Source organism: Balearica regulorum, chromosome 8, assembly GCF_011004875.1.
Source record: "Balearica regulorum gibbericeps isolate bBalReg1 chromosome 8, bBalReg1.pri, whole genome shotgun sequence".
NCBI lineage: Eukaryota > Metazoa > Chordata > Aves > Gruiformes > Gruidae > Balearica > Balearica regulorum.
Genome location: NC_046191.1, coordinates 32,768,390 through 32,785,655, shown reverse-complemented (window position 1 = coordinate 32,785,655; position 17,266 = coordinate 32,768,390). Strand labels below are relative to the sequence as shown.

General features: G+C 40.4%; 1 protein-coding gene across 6 annotated transcripts in view; it reads right to left on the bottom strand.

Moving 5' to 3' along the window:
• Positions 1-8: 8 nt before the first annotated feature.
• Positions 9-17,266, bottom strand: part of SWT1 (SWT1 RNA endoribonuclease homolog) — a 36,982-nt gene continuing 19,724 nt past the window's right edge. For 5 of the 6 annotated variants that reach the window (XM_075760542.1, XM_075760543.1, XM_075760544.1 and 2 more), the window contains exons 16-19: positions 15,957-16,085; positions 5,982-6,048; positions 5,226-5,290; positions 9-263 (exon numbers count right to left, since the gene is read on the bottom strand). In XM_075760542.1, the coding sequence (XP_075616657.1) occupies positions 158-263; positions 5,226-5,290; positions 5,982-6,048; positions 15,957-16,085 (367 nt within the window). In that variant the 3' untranslated portion in view covers positions 9-157. The remainder of the gene's footprint in view (positions 264-5,225; positions 5,291-5,981; positions 6,049-15,956; positions 16,086-17,266) is intronic. The other variant, XM_075760547.1, reaches the window with a different exon arrangement.

Sequence of the window (17,266 nt, the reverse complement as noted above, 5' to 3'; positions counted from 1 at the left end):
GCCTTCAACTCAAATGCATAACAGCACCATCAAGAAAAAAGGCTGTGGACTTTTTGGCTCCTTGAGTATTTCCTGCACGCCCCCAGAGGCCTTGGGCTTTCTTTGGACAAGGAAATCAGAGCCGCGAGCGCTCCAGCCCCAGACCTTGACCCAGGCGTCACAGCCAGCCCCTGTTCTTGGCTTCCATCTGAACCGAGGCGTGACACTGCTTAACCGTGTGTTCCAGCTGGGCCAGCTGGCAGCATCCGACTTCCAGCCTCTCCCTAGGGAAGAGAAGATAGCAACCGTTATCGGGACACAGACAGGAATCCTTCAGCATGTTCCTTTAAAACAGAACTCCAAGGATTTCTAATACCACGCCTGAGCTCTGCCAAAAGCAGAGGATACTCAGTACCTCTGGCAATCCAGGCGTGTTTTTAATCTTTACAGGGCAAGATGAGGTTTATTACAGAGCTGGCGAAGCGCTTGCCTGTTCCCAGCTGTATCCCACGACGACACCCTGCGTTTCTGGTATCTGCAACCAAACGTAACCTCCGAGGAGCAGCACCTGCTAGGAATTATTTGCTGCTTTCCTAATGAGCAAGTGGCTACAAAGGTTGAAAGCAGTTGGTTTGCCTCAAACTACAATTTAATACGATTTTGAACTAAAAAGAGATATGGCAGAAGACAAACTACGCAGATGTGTATAATCCAAAAGGCAATTTCCATCAAACCCAAGCAGCAGCAGTGATTTCTGCTCTAAAGCTGCTAAACTCAAGGATTTTATGCGCACACCTTGAAACAGCGAACCTGCAACTCAGCAAAAAGGCAGAGCTGCTTTTTGCTTTTCATTGTATTACGTAAAAGGAGTTTTAAAAAATAATCAGCTTTGGAAGGTCGTCTGTATCAGCTTTCTTGACAGAATGGGCATTTTGGAAGGTTTCACTCAAACCGCCTTTCATATATTTACACAATGTATTCACACACTAAATAAATCCCTTGACTCCACTGATTTATTATTTAGACTTTTGTTTCAAAAGAGGAATCTAAACCTGATTACACAGAAAACATTGTGTAACTTTGGTTCTCCAAAAGATACTTTCTCAAAAGACCTTTTTTTTTTTTTTGAGGAGCACCTTTTAAAAGAGAAAAAAAAGCAAGGTCTAATCACACAAGCACAACCTGATGGCTACCAGACCAGCCTCTGAAATAGTTTCTTTTTACTACACTGAGCACACATTTACACATGGCATCTTCCTTAGGCCTGTATTGATGCAGAAATATATCCAACAGCTAGATTTGTTAGGGGTTTGTGGGGTTTTTTTTCCACTTGATCAACTTCTTTTAATGTATGTATACATTTTTAAATACAATTCAAACTAAGGGATGTTTTTAAAAGGATACACACCATACTTGCCCAGTCCTTTTTGCTCTCACAAGTAACATAAGCTTGGCAGATCAGCCTGACAGAGCAGGAGATGGGTTCTATGACAAAGAGCAGTCTAAACGTACAGCATTTCTCCAGCGGTAACCTAAAGCACTGGCACCGAAGAACGTCCATCAAGTGCCGTTCATCAGCTACAAACGGCGCCTGGACTCAGTTTCGACACCGGTGAGCGAGGCGGTGCTAGGCAGCCAGTAGTAAGCACACACAGTACTTACTCGCGCTATCGGTTGAGCCCACGTACGGCACGAGAGCAACCACGGGGACGCCTCGGCAGAACGAGTTGTAACCCCCAGCAGCGAGTGCCTTGGCAGTTTTCCAGAAGAGCTCTTAAAAACTAGCGCAGAAAAACATCTTGGCTGAGACAAGAATGTTTCATTGTCCTCATCTCAATTAACATTTTCCCTGCGTTCTTCTAGGGGCCACCGGGTAACAGTTAAAATGGTAAATGGCACAGTACTACGCGCAGACTTTTACACCCAAGAACAGTGCAATCAGCTAATTCCAATGTAGTTACTACAGTAAGCAGAGATAACGTTGAACAGGTCACGAGAGCTTGTTTCTGCACCCTCAAAACCACGATGGTGGATACTGGATTGTGCGTAACCTCCACGGAAAGGCGTGCGGGCGTGGGAGACGCGGCTCTGCCAGGCTGGCGGAAGGGGACGCGCGGGGCACTAGGGACCAGGAAAGGGCTGAGGAGTGCCCTCCCGAGGGCGGCTGGCAGCAAAGGAGATGCACCAGGTAGAACAGGCAACAGAGCAGTGCGAAAGTCACACACAGCTTTCCAGAGATCAACCTGGACACCCAGACCTCCAAACAATCTATTTTCTTAGTTCAGACAAGATCAAAGGCTTAGCAAAACAAAGTCTGAGTAATTCTTTCTACCACTTACCCTTTACATCAAATTGTCACTTATTAAATGATACAAACTGTTCACTGCTCAACAGTGACAATTCAACAGCCTTAGACAGTACTAAGTCAGTAATTTTACATCTTCACATTAGTTGCTTGCCATAAAAACTAGTGACCTGCCTGAAACTCTTCTTGCAGTCCAGCAACCCTACTGCCTGCAGCGCACACCTGAACGGGAGGGAAGGGAGGAAGAAACGAGGCCTTTAACTAAATCTCCTTTAACCTGCCCAATTCTCCTGCTGAAGCAGCTCAGGATTGTGGCATGTTCCCACTATTGAGAAGGGGAAAAAAACCTCCTTCCACTGCAGAAAGATTCACCAGGCTAGAGTTTTCCCAAGCCCGCTTCATCAGGTCTGAGGAATCTGTACTGAGGTCACCACCTTTGTGTGATCCCATCTCTGGGATCTACGGCCCTGTCCCCCCAACCACGTTAACTCTGACAGATCTCACGCAGCACAGTCGGTATTTTTTGTCCTGTCGCAGGGCTCTGCTCAGTCTTTACCAATGTAAGGACAGGGGAAGTGTGGAAGCACCGGGGGGGGGGGGGGGGGGGGGGGGAAACCCCAAACCCACACCAGAAAGGGAGAGGTCTTAGGTCAACAGGACTCACATCTACGGGAGGAAAACCGGAATCTAACAGGCAACTAGCGGGCAAGTTCAGGGGGGGGAAAAAAAAAAAAAAAAAAGTCACATAAGTTTCTGATGGAAAAACTTGTGTGACTTTGCTGAAGATGGAAAAAATTGTTACAGTGGATCTTGGGGGCAAGGTCATTCTTTTTGTTCCATTTACATCCTAAAGATCTGGACCCTCATCCTCGGCTGGCACCTTCTAAACACTCCTGTGACGCCAAAGCCGACAGTACCACCGAGAGGTCTGAGAGCAGCGAGAACTGCGCGTGCAGCTTTGGCTATCTGGCTTCAAGTAGTCCCTTTCCTTCTCCAGAGGGACACTGTGGATCAACCTTTCGAGACAAGAGCATCTTTGGCGTATCCTGAAAAAGGAACAGCCGGAGTACAAATATCGGAGAGGGGAATTTACCTCCCAAAGAATTTGGAGGCCAGGCTGAAAGAAACACGTTGGCTGGTAACTGAAGCAAGGGGCAACACTCTGTTCAGTGTGTTTCTGCCAAAGCACAAGTAGCTCGGCCTGCCTGAACGCAGTCTCCTTTCCTGTGCCTTTGGAACATCTCCTGTTAATGGAGTGCTTTTAGAGCCTCATTTAGCACCTCTGCTTTATTGGGTGGAGTCGTATTTTATTTCACTTCTGTCACACCAAATAGCTTTGCCGCTGCAATAACCGAGACCAAGACGTAAGAAGTCCTTTGAAAATCTGTGGATTGAATTTATAGCAACAGATCTTAAACTTTGCTTCACTTGCTCTGTATGTTTTCAAAGGACATCACTTACACATAACAAAAACGTCACCCTCACCCTGAACCACTCATCCAGAAAATGAAAGTTCTGCCGAGAATGTGGTTTTGACCACGAAATCCACCATGGCACGCAGAATTCACAACTGTGATCCAAGTTTTCGGGCCATTTGATAACGTACGGACCCAGGGATGCCATTCAAACATCAAACTGCCGTTCCCTGGCTACCCTCGGCACAAGTCAATGGCTGTATGGATGCTGCAGATTTTATACGGACAACAATGGAGATGTCCACACGTTTGGAAAAGCGAGAACTACCAAAGTGCTGGTCACCAATCCGAGCCAGTCAAGCTTCTAAACTCCTTTTCTCTGCTGATACAGAGGTTGAATCTCTCCCTCCCTGCATTAACTTCTTCCCCCGACTAAACAACTTGCACTTTCAAATTCACCAGAGATTTACAAAATCAGTATCAATCCAGAGAAAGGAAAGCGTTTTAGAGTAACTTGACTACTTGGATTAAAATAATCTGCAAGCCTTTTACATGGCTGACAGAACCATTTACAGCTAATTCATACCCATATAACAGCAACATCAAAGAAAATATTTACCTTTTATTATCCACTTAAGATTTATTTAAAAAAACCCCACCACATTATGGCATTCTTAAACACTTCACAGAACTTGGATTTACAAGCCCTCAATTACACAAATTCAGAAAGAAACCTTTTAGGAGCCAGAAACTTTACCATAAAGAACTGTAAGGCTTGCATGACACTCATTTTTAGATGAATGTTTCCAAGGCCTTTAATTCAGCTGTACAACAGAACATCTATTTTCCTGTGACTGAACTGTAAAAAAAGCGTCCTAAAATGGAAACAAGTACTTGGAATCTTACGTTTCTTTCTCCTTTTTTTCTAAGCGTAGTCACAAATTGCTTAGGAGCATACAATAGTTTGATTTATGACTTTAATAATGATGGCCACAAAGTAGCACAGCAACTGCAGATAGGCCCAGCTTTCATGGTATAGTTCAATCACTTGAATTGCCTTGAGAATCGCAGGGGTTTTGCTCCTCTGCTGATTTAAGCAAATTTCTCATAATAACGAGCTCTGTTACAAGTACCTCACCAAACCAGAATTTCAGTTATAACCAAATTCATTTAAAGGCAACCTCATGCTCTAACATCCCTTGCAATCCAAAACTGGCAGAGGAAAGAGAAACCGGCATCTCACCTCAAAGTCAAACAGCTGAAAATCACTGCGTAGATACTAATGGCTCATCTCTAATTTAATTTCTGTCCTCTCCCACTCTGTTGTAATAGAAGGGGGGGGGGGGGGGGGGGGGGGGGGGGGGGGGAGGGACAACAAAACATCCCCACTAATCTTCCCTACGCCCCTCCTACAATGGTGATTTTTTTATTTATCCAAACGATTTCTCTTACAGTACTTTGGTTAGTACAGTACATGCTGAAACGCTGTTTCAAAACCCGTCTGATGTGGTCAGTAATTGGCTTACCGATATCGCTCTTGTGAAACACATTCATAAAGCTCCTCAGCAGTAAATTTTATACTGTTATTTATCTAAAACAAAGAACAAAGAATTAACATAGTAATTTACCACTTATCACATATTGGTTAAAATTATACAGCTGGTAAAACAGATCTGGTTAATGTATTACCTAACAGGCTCTCGAGTTGAGACAGTACAGGGAAAAAAAATCCTGCTATTATAAAATCAAGTATTATAAATTAATAATCAGGATTGTATGTAATGGGAGTGATAGATATCACTCCAGCTCCATTTTCTAACAACTTCCGCACAAATCTACACGACCTTAAATAACTCTTCTTCCCCTCTTAATTTACCCAATAGTTCTATAGCAAATGAAGTTCTGAGTTGCAGGAATTCCATGGATATAGTCAATATTCGCCGTAGGAGCTACCTCACGCAATGTACTCGCTCTCTGGGTCAGGGATGTTTCGGTGACTTCAGCTTCAAGGGTTTTTTACTCTCAACAGCAAGTCACGACAAACGAGCGCTCAGAAAAAAAAAAAATCACACAAGCAGCTCAAATAGTGGTAAAAATTTGAATAACTTTTGGTAGGTGCCAACTAAAAATATATTATTTAATAAATAAAATCTAATAAATACAAGCAATCTTCAAAATTCTAGCTTAGTGGAAAGACGATGATGAGATACCTTGTAACTACTTTAAATAAAAAATTGTAATAGAATTGTAGCTGACAAAAACCATTAAAGAAAACTTCATACCTCGTTGCTTATGAGGAAGTTATAGAGGGTCCAAATATCTTGGAAACTACTGGTTGGGGTCAAAATTCTGAAAAAGAAGAGTTTGGGGATTTTTTTTTAAGCAAGTATAAAAAGATTCTATGGAAGAGTTAAAAAATACAGTCAGAAGTGCTTCATGGAAAAAAAAAATCTAATTACTTTCTTTAAACAAAAAGTCTGATCTTTGAAGAATTTTCCCTTCCACCCATCCCTTTTGACTCCTTTAAAAGAATTAAATGAGCTTATTATTGCTGTACGGACTTTCTATGAAGGTTTTCCCTAATTAAAAATTCAACTGATGTTTTTATGAGCAATCTCTCTATATAGACGAGAAGAAACCCAGCCATAATTAAAAGCCTTTTGTTTCACATAAGCAATGCCTGCTGTATTAATGCAGAGCAACAGAAGAGCGACACGCAATACAAAACTTTCCCACACTAGCTAACGCTTTAACTCATTCCCTCCAGCATCCAAACGTACAGCTCAAACGCTACAATTTACACCCCTTTTTTGTTACTCCTAATAAGGACCGATTCCCACCCAATATTAAGATGTGAAAACGGAGTTTGACGGCTGAAGAGAGATGTTTTTATGAAAAACCATGCGAACTAGTGATTTATTTAGCCACGAATGCACACAACAGGCAGCAATACTTGGGTCTTTCCCAAAATCTAGTCCTTGTTCACCACGTTCCGAGCGGAGATTCCACCCGCAGATGGAAGCGTCAGCTTTGAGCGCTCCGTAAGGTGGTGTGAAGTTCTGAGAGACGTACACCCTTTTCCGCAAGGCTCCAAAAAACATCCAACAAAGGACTCTCTCAAAAATTAATTATCCTAATCAACGTAAGCAGATATAATTCAGTTATACCTCAGTGTAACTTAATTTGCATTCACTAGGTAAAAATTGAACCCTCAAACGTTAAAAAAAAACCCTACATTAAAAACCAGAGAATGCTTTGCATGTTAAGAAATACTGGTAAAATTCTGCCTTATTTTAGTTTTAAGTATGTAAATAATGATTCAGATAATGACTGGATTTGGGAAAAAAAAAAATAATTGAAAAAAATCTTCTTTTTGGGAAGCTGTTTACTTTCCCATGGGAAAGTGCCCAAATTCTCCTCTCCCTCCCCTTGCAAGCTGTAAGCTTTTATAAATGAATTAATTAGGAACGGGAAAAAAAAAAAAAACAACCAACAGAAAACTACCAGAATAAGTTAAAAACCCAAGTTAAAAGAGCCAGTGTATTTTAAACAGGCTGGAAGACCGTGAGACACCACAGGTTTTATCCTGACTAGTCAGTCCACTGCTTATTTTCATCATGATTTTACATAGGAATTATCACAGTTACAAAAATTAGTCACACATTCTTTTCCCCTTTGTAAGAAGATGCACCCAGAATTTTTTTTCTTAAATTGAACCACTTAACCTGCCAACCAAAAGTCAGCCAGAGGACCAATTGGCTGAGTTTCCTAAAAATACCTCGAAGCCTTCAACTGCTACCTCAGCAAGAAAGCCATCAGCTCTGACAGCGTAAAACCCCGGCAGAGACAATCTGGCAAACATCCTTGGAAACGCTGGGAATCTTGGCAGCTCGGGCGGCCTGGCAGCCGCAATTCCCACCGAGCTGCTCCACGCAGCCGTGAGCCAGCAGCCCCGTCTGCGTGGGACAATACATCAGCTTTAACTGTTGCATCAGGCATCGGCAACATAAATAAATCCGAGGATACTCGAGCCTGGGAAAGCGTGATTTCTGTTGCTGACGATTTTTGTACCACTCTGCCTTTCGTTTCATGCAAAAAAAAGAGAGGCAAGCTTGCATGTCTGTTTTCATAAAACGGAATGCAGAACCGTACAAGAAATAAAAAGATACTACTGGTAACTTCACCTGAAGGCCATTACATATTGCCACACAATATACTGGGGCAAAAGACGTCCGTTGCCATATTTTTCCTGCCGTGCCAAGGAGACCTACGGCAGGGCGTAGGGTGAGACAGACTGCTGCCACAGCTGAGCTGCCGGGGGGAAACCCAGCCGGCAGGATTTCTACAGGAAGGACGGAGTCGGGGGGAAAGGGCGGCTGGTGAGAGAGAAGAGCAGTATTAGTTATGGGCTTCTGGATTTTGTGGAAGAAAAATGTATGTACAAGCTACAAAAAGGTGAAGGAAGAGCCTGAGAGCTGCGTGGACAGCAGGAATAAAGGGCGCTGCCTTTTCCTTGGACTATACGGCATCTCCGCGTGGCTATTTCCGTTCGTCTGACTTCTACCTTCCAGGACAGAGACGCGACTACGAGCTTCAGCTTTCACTCCATCGTTCTTAACGTGACTACATCTAAAGAAAACCAGTTTGGAAGTAATTTTTGAAGCAATATTAGACCAGAACTCCAAGGCCATTCTTAGCCCTCTGGTTTCGCACAGACTTTTAATTCTACCATGTGTACGAAAGCAGCCAACACCACCCGCATTTCCCTCCCCTTCGCAGGCCCAGCACCGTGAAAGCGCCAGCATCACATACACCCTATTCGATCTTTCTCACTGAAGGGAGCACTTTCAACGATTACTAGAGAAAGTAAACTATTTATTTATTAAAATTTCTGACTCTCGACACCCGTTAGGATGCTGCAGACTTAAAAATTACCCCATTGATGTTTCCTAGACTCTGCAAAAGGTAACTCTCACCACTCATTGTGTTCATTTCTTGTTAGGACATAAAACTGAAAAAAACATACTTCTTTTTGTACTGCTGACCAAAGTGTACTAGCAAATGTTATCCATTTAGCTTATTATAAGTTACCAGGCCTCAGGTGGATGCACCAACTGGCTGTGTTTCCGCTTCTTTGGGGGAAAAAAAAACCAAAATAAAGTGTGTAAATAAGCCTGTAAGTCACTTAATGTTAAATCCTGTAACTTATTTTATGGAGTTTGCTTGGATTATCACAATTGCTTCTGGTTTATAACGTGAAATGAGAAGTCAGACACTTGGCTCAAAGCTTTACAGTATCTTCAAATAAAAGACATTTGTTATTTTCCAGGAAGAATCATTGCTACACACACAAAGTACTGCAAAGAAGTTGGTGAGAGAAGAGCTTGCACCGTTAACCTCCCCCTCAAATTCTTAACAGGTCAGCATTCATAAAACATGCTTATTGCTGTTTTCAAGTAAATAGGAACTGGAATACAAGCTCCAGTCTTGGAATACATTTTTCTGTAGAAAATTCAAACACATTCCTGTCTGCAGGGCAATGATTTCACGGCACCGCTGCTCTCTACTGGTTTTAATCATTTTAAGTTCCTTTCATCTCCTGTAGCCACCACTCCATGTCACGAAAATAGAAATTTTAAGAGAATACGTACATCAGGAAATCTGGACATGTTTGTACGCACATTGACTCTGCATCTATTACTTAAGTAAATGGAAGTTTCTGAGTGAAAAAGTCTGCTGCAGCTATAGAAATGTGTCTAAAAACTACCCTCTAAATTAACAATACAAAAAGCACACAGGCTCTTATGTAAAACTCATTATGAGTACTCTAAATCTCAGTATTGTGACCACTGCAATATTTAACCACTGCTTTTTCTCCTCTCTCAGTATGACATCAAAGGTATTTCAAAAGCAAAGGGTGGAAAGCCACTGAATCGCTTTGCTTTTCCTATCAGTGCAGCAGTGCAAAGCCAAACGACAAACAACCCCATGTTATCTACTTCAACTTTTAATTAATCCCAGCATCGTGCTCTGAGCAGGCATTAGCGAGGATGCTGGGTGACAACAAAGTTGGGTTGCCACTAAAATGCAATTTGTTGATCAAGCTAAAAAACTATAGTATGGTTCCATGCAGTTTTCTGAAAATAGTAAGTGCGTGAGGTAGAGAAAAGCGTGTCACAGAAAGACACGCTTGGGTCTGTGGGTACCAGCTACAAAATGGTGGTTGGATATTGTTTCTGGGGCAGAAGGGAGAAATGAGAGAGTTGGACTTAATGATTTCTGTCTCGTAAGCAACAAGGCTTCCCAAACTACTCAGAACATTTCTGTTCTGTCACTTATCTGATGCCAGACGCATGCACAGAGTCTAAGACACAAAAATCAAAAATAGAAACAGATAGAAAATAGTTGATGTGGTTCCTCACTCATGCATGGAGAAGACTCGGGAAACAAGCAAAGCCTGCATGGAAAGGATCAGAAAAATAACTTATCAAATAGAAGGAAAAAAACCCCAAACCCACAAGACAATCTGGCAGTGAAAGCAGGTCAGCCTGCCAGCTGCTCACAAATACTAAAATCCTAGGCAATGGCAAGTAAAGCACATGGATAAGAGTCATGAGAGACTACGTGGTAACCACTCTCCAGCCTGGCCAAACCTCTGTACCTCAGCATTTGTCACACTGAGCCATTCCTCTTTAACAGTTCTATGTCATCGCCTGTGGCATAAGACTGATAAGGCTGTCATAAAGCATTAACCAATCCAATGAAGCCCTGAGGTTCATCAAAAAGGCATATGACTTAATTGTATAAAAGTCAACTTAACCCATAAAGCGTTCCGTTTAACCTCATTGGCAGAGGATCAGGGAAGCAAAAAAAGATGAGAAATGGAAAAACAAAACTTCTGGGTGGCTTCTTAACAATTCCTCATCATACTGCACTGCGGGGCTCAAACCAGTGATCAACACATGCCAGAGTTTTGTTCAACCTCAACCTGTTGGGAAATTAAAGGGATTTTTCCCAAAACAAAATCAAGTTCATGCTTTCTCTTATTGTGGAGGTACTTCAGATGTCAGATCCTAGGGCCACTTTGTCTAAATGTCTATTCTCTAGCTTTACAAGGTCAGAAAGAACCACGGCTTTTACAACACTAACTCGCTTAGTCAAACTTTTCTGCTTTTTAGACTGGCTTAAAGGCAACGGGGCTTAAGCAGCTGCCACAGCATCACCTCTGCCCTGCACCTCATTAAGCACTGCCCAATTTCAACTGTATTTGACAGAGGCAGAGGTCTTGAAACTTAGCAATTTCTTACAGATCTCATTAAAATAGGCAGGAAGGTAAAGGACAAATTTGGACCCCGGCAGCAGAGAAGGCTGTAGGTAAGTTCAAATGTAACAGGAGATGGCAAAGAACCTATGTAGTAAAGGGAACGCTACAACTAGGAGAAAATCTTTTATCACATACTGCACGTTTTTAACTATATCAGACATGATAATTAAACTAAAGGGTACAACACTACGGAAAGATGAGCTTTGGAAATGCTATTACTGAAGTAAAGTGTTTTTTTAATTAGTAACCAAGGGGACATTTCCACATTAGTGCTGATGCTGATCCCTGGGGAGGGACATTTCTACATGCAAGGGCTCTTCCGACCGTAATCCTGCTCTCAGCTGTGCCAGTCTGACTACGTGCGGTCAAAACGCTCCATGAAGGAGGTTATAAATCCTCCTCTTGCTCACGATTTGGAAGTTATACAAATTATGTTACACCAAGAAAAAGAAACCTCAATTCCTCCACTGACTAGCTGAATAAACAAAGAAGAAACAGTTTCTCTATATCTGTACAATTCTGGTTTTAAATTAGTAAAACTGTAGAACCGGTTTTAAATTATTTAATCCCAAAACATTCAATTCAGTGATCAGGTATTGTATCTAAGAGTATACACTATAAAGTGTGAGTGATCTTAAAGTTGGCATGGGAACAAAACAAATTATTTCTTAACAAACATCTAAAAAAAATCAGACTAGAAATAACTATATCAATTCACTAAAGACTAAACGTTCTTTTTCTTTTCTGTTTACAAGCATTTCTTATCTAAAAGTAAAACTTGGGCAGGAACCGCGAAGACAGTAAGGTTCCTGTGTAAAATTCCCTGGGGTGCATATAAACGCGTGAATCAGAAGTTACGCTCAGCCGAGGGATGCCGTTGGCTAATGGAAACCCTACAGATGCCTTTAAACGCTGCTGAAGCTTTGAAGGGGTAAGAAAGCTATCTGTATCCAACGGCCCAATCAGTATGCTCATGGGAAGATTTAACAGCAATAAGAACACAAAATACGTTTCAGAAGACTGACCATGAAAACCTACAAGCACTTCCAGTCTTCTGCTGGCATTGGCGCACGCATTAGCTTCAACGGGTTAAGAGAGAAACGTCCTGCACGCAGAAAGCGGAGGGAAGTTAGGATGTAGCTTAAGCGAAGAGTCAGATGTATCTCAAGTATATACGCTCCCCAGCAGCGACGCCTTGCCAGGCATCCTGCACTTCTTAAAATAAGATCTCTAAGAGTTAATTAGCTACAATAAGGACTTAAACCTTTCTTCAGAGAGAAGATGAAGGGCCCAAACACCTTCCGGCAGAATCAGTGGAAGAATTTCTACAAGTGATGAAAGATTTGGCACAAATCTGAAAACCCTGAGTTGTGGGAATACTTCTGTTGCCTCAAAGAGCTACTTGAAAACCAAGAAATTCTTTTAAAGACTTTAAAAGGTAATTATTTTATTTTAAAGATTTAAGGGACTTTAAATTAGGTCCCCTAATTAACTGGTTCCAAATAATACCCAACCCAAATAGACAACATAAATATAAATATAAACCACCACTGAAAACAGTCAGAAATATTATTCAATCCAAAATTATTTAAAAACATGTCATGATTTTACAATTTTACTGAAAATATACATTTCAGAGGTTTAATAATCTTTGTTCATTGTTACTCAATGTAATCTACAGCAATATATGTAATAACCTTTCCTGTCAAAAGTGGAAAGCAGGTATTTTACGCTCACTTTTTAAGTAAGTCTCAAGAACACACTGACACAACAACGTCTGCGAGGATCGGCTCTATCAGATGAGCCAACTAACACATCCTTGTTTAAAAACATCCCTCCTGCCAGAAGCAGCTGGTAGGTTATCCACAGTTGCTAACCATAGTAGTTATTGTCTTCGTTTTAGAGCTGGAGTACTGTAAAACATGTGTGGCCTGCAGTATTTTGCAGTATAAATACCATTCTGCTACCAATGTTGTTAGGGGAAGAAGCAAAGATAAAATTAAAAATATCTATCTTATGATAAAAGTTACAAAAACAGAGTAAGATGCAAAGAGCTGTTAATAAGACCTCTTTCATGAATGAAACTGCACCTCCCCCCCCCCTTTTTAATATCTATATATGTGATAAACATGTTCTGGTCATCAACTACTACACAGCTGTAGTACTGCCACTAGCGTAGTATTTTCTGTATGAGGAAGGGTAACATTACACACACTTATCTCAAAAAGTGTGATCGTGCTTTTCTAATTGTTTTTAACAATCTGAAAATCTGAACTTTTAATGTAGTTGAACTTTCAAAATCACTTATTTGTAAAACTTCCAAAAACTTTCACAAGACACTTTCGCTCTATTTTGTTCTGGACAGGAAGGAATAAAAGGCAACACAGAAAACACTTTTATCACTAAAAATTGTATTACCTCCAAATATTCAAGCTAGAACTTTTCCACTACTTTTTTTCCAGATGTCTCCTTTTCTGCAATCACACCATTAGATTAACTATAAGTCACCAAGAGGAATTTTTTTTTTTTCAAAAAATCAAGAAAAATATATTCTAATTTCAGTTCCAGAAAGGCTGAATGACCTGGACAAAATAAACCTTTCGCTTTTGAAAACTTCAGACTTTGTGTTTAATACTCCGTAATATACATAAACCTGCAATGATTCGTAAATATGGCCTCTGACTCTCTGGAAAATCCACTCAGTCTCAAATTAACTTAAATACCTACAACTTAAGTCGAAACCAGACGGTTACATGTTACAGTCCCTCTGAATTTCTTGCTCCACAACGCCTCCTACTGCAAATCTGCAGAACAAACTCAGATCAGGCATTTCCAAATGCAACCGTGCAGGAAAATTATATATCCAGGATGATTCTTGGAGTAAATAGTGTATTTCAATTTAGTGGTAGAAAAGAAAAATTTTAAAAGTATGAAAGGAATTTTTAAAGCCTTCTGTTAAATGTTATTGAGTGTCGCGGTAATCATGTGGAACAGAAAATAGGCTCTCCATTTCAAATAAAGTCAAATGACAGAATCCTGTTTATCTTTGCTCCAGGTATTCTAATGGCTCTAATCCACAAAGTACATCTTTTGTAAAATAGACTTCTCTGATATGATGTCACACTTTTTTATTTTTACAGAGCTATCCCATAACAGCGAACACAGGAGATAAGTAGCTTTCAACACAAGAAAAAAAGTCTTCTGTTACAGCCACACAAAGTGTTAATGAAACACCTCTGTAACACAGAACTAATGACCTTGAAGCACCATACTCCCATTAAACCTCATCCATCACATATATAAACTGATACCACAGGATTTCTTGCAAGAACTTTAGGACTGGAATGAAAAGAATCAAGTTTAGCAGTAATCTGTTTTATTAGAACAATTTCTTTAGAGAAAAAACCTGACATTGCCACCAATAAAATCTAATCTCAACCGGGAGTACTAAACCAACCAATCAGCAATGAAAATGAACCAGTTACCACCAAGCTATTCCAGCTCACATTTCAACCCATATTTTTCTGTTTCTACTTTCATAATATTTAGACCATTTATCATCAAAAGACAACAGTTCTTTGAATGGATTTGTCCCACTGTCAGCATGCCGTACAGAAAAAAAATCAGATCTATAACTTAGACTGCAATACTACTGATGCAGGGATGGTCTTCTATGCTGATGTGAACACAGTATTTCACATGAATGTGCCTTGAAGCTTGTTTGGGACTTACGGAATATATATTGTACTGAAACATTTTAACTAATGAAATACTCTTTTGACCATTATGAAAAAAAGGGCAAAGAAAACTTATTTGGGAGTGGTGACAAGTGAAGCAAAGGATTGCATGATTCTATCACAATGTTTATTGGAAGAAAAAAAAAAAAAGAAATACTCTAACAGTTACAGATGAAAACTAGCTCAAGTCCTCAGTGACACAGCTCCAGATCCCTGCTTCAGAATTTTAAAGTGCCTTGGCAGGTCAGACCTCACAGTTTACAACCGAGGCAACTGTATGTCCATACCTGCAGGACTGTTCTGATAACTATAGCATAAGGACTGCGATCCTTCAGAAATGATTGTCATGAACATCACTACATACTGATAATGCAAGTTTAAAAGCTCCTACTATGGTAGAATGATAGAAAAAACACTTTCTGAAAAAAAATTATGCTTATCAGATAAATGTCTAACAATGGTGCAACAGTCTACAGTAGAAATGTAATATACCTCAACATTTACTTAAAAGGCAGATTGTTAACGTACAGGGCAAGCCCAATGGTTTGGATACATCTATTTCAGTTTTCTAACCTATGTGCATTGCTAGTATGCAAAGAAAGTGTACGAAGTGGTGGTGTTTCCCCAAATCAAATCACTCCAGCCACTCAGATTCACGGCCCGTAGCACTTTAGGATGCTCACGGCAGTTGCTGGAACTTTAACCACAATTACAATCCTGAACTGATTGATCGTCATTGTTACTGCTCCAATCTGAAGAACAGTCTAGAATTGGTAACAGTGAAGTCCCAAAACTTTATGTCCTTCACTACATTGGAAATTTGCCCCAATTCCAGTGGGCTTCACATTGAGTAATTCAGAACATTTGTTTTTCAAAAGTTCTTGCCATCAGAGCTAATGTATCAGTTAATCATATCATAGCTCCAGTTACACTCTGAGCAGAGGCGAGTGGCTCCTCTTCAAATACTGGGAAACAAGCCCCAAGTCATAAAAGAGAAGACTCACTACAAGAGAGCTGAATGTCTGCAACAGTTTCTTATTCTTTTGCTACCAAGAAATGGTTCTAAATAGCCTTGATATCAAGATTTTTACTGAAAATCATTTAACTAAGCACACATAATAAATCCTACTTTGGCATCAAAAGATTTCAGTGACTTCTATGACTTTAAGTGACTGTTACTAAGCTTAAATGCTTACCTACTAATTCCTTCACGGATATCATTCACAGCTGCCAACAGTTTCTGCAGACCTAAAAAAGCTTCTTCAAACGAAGACTTTGCAGTCACAGTTACTGTGTTGGGGTCCAACTTTTGGAAAATTTCAATACTAATATTAAAAAGAAAGAAAGAAGATTTTAAGAACATGGAAAAGCAGTTAATAAAAATCCTCAAAATTTAGAGAAACCCAGTATCTATTGCATGCATTGTATTTTGACTATTAAAAAACCCAAGGTCAAACATAAATCTATACTAAAGCTATGTTATCTAAAATAGTTTTAGAATAAATAGTAGAAAGACCATGCCTTACAATTGTACTTCTTCATTTAAAATTTTCCTTGGTGACTGTATTCTGTAACAGTATTTTACCGTTGACTTAAGTTTATCGTTAAACTTCACTTGCGAAGGAAACAGTCTCTTCACGCGCAACCAGAGTACACCTGAGTAAGCCTCTCTTAGAAGAGAACTGTAAGTTAAAGCAGAAAAGTGCTTTTCATCAATTTTCCAAGCAGCTTCATTCTCCAGATTTACTGGATCAGGTTTGACACCTTCCCTGCAACGGCTGCGTAGGGACGATGAGCTGCAGTGCATGAAAAATTATCCCCACGGGTGCGAGATAAGAAGCATTTTCTTGACTTGAGCACGAAGAGTGTGAAGTGACCTTTAATTCTAAAATTTTATCCTCTTTTCACAGCCTGGTCCTTAACAGGTGGCAAGAGCCAACAGTCAGTTGCATCTTCATTATAAAGTAATACAGTCGAAAGTTTTTCCTCCATGCTTATATGAAACCTTCAAATTCATAATTACTATCAGCGTTCTCTTGTGTGGAGCCCTCAGCTGACCTGACCACCACGCCAAGCCAAATCCTAACCAGCTCCAATTCAGATTAATTTGCACTGGTGTAAGCCAAGAGGAGTACGCTGGTGTGGGTCTAGAATACATTCAAATGCTAGTGTAGAAATGGCATCAGTAGAGTTACTATCACTGTTTATTAGGTGAGCCCTTAACAGACCATCAAAAATGGAAGTTCCTTCGTGCTTGACATCACCTCGTAACCCTCCTTTGAAAAGATTTCAGATTAAGACCACACAAAGAAAACGCGGTGTCTATTCAGATTTTGTGACAGTATCCAAAAGCATGGCATCTCAGTGATTTTTCAAGCAGATTTTTCAGAAATAACCAAAATAAAAAACAACAGTAAAACATCTAGATGAGGTGGGCTTAATTCCATGCATTTCTGAGTTTATATGAGAATGGAAATTCATCACTAGATTCTGCATTTGGATTTTT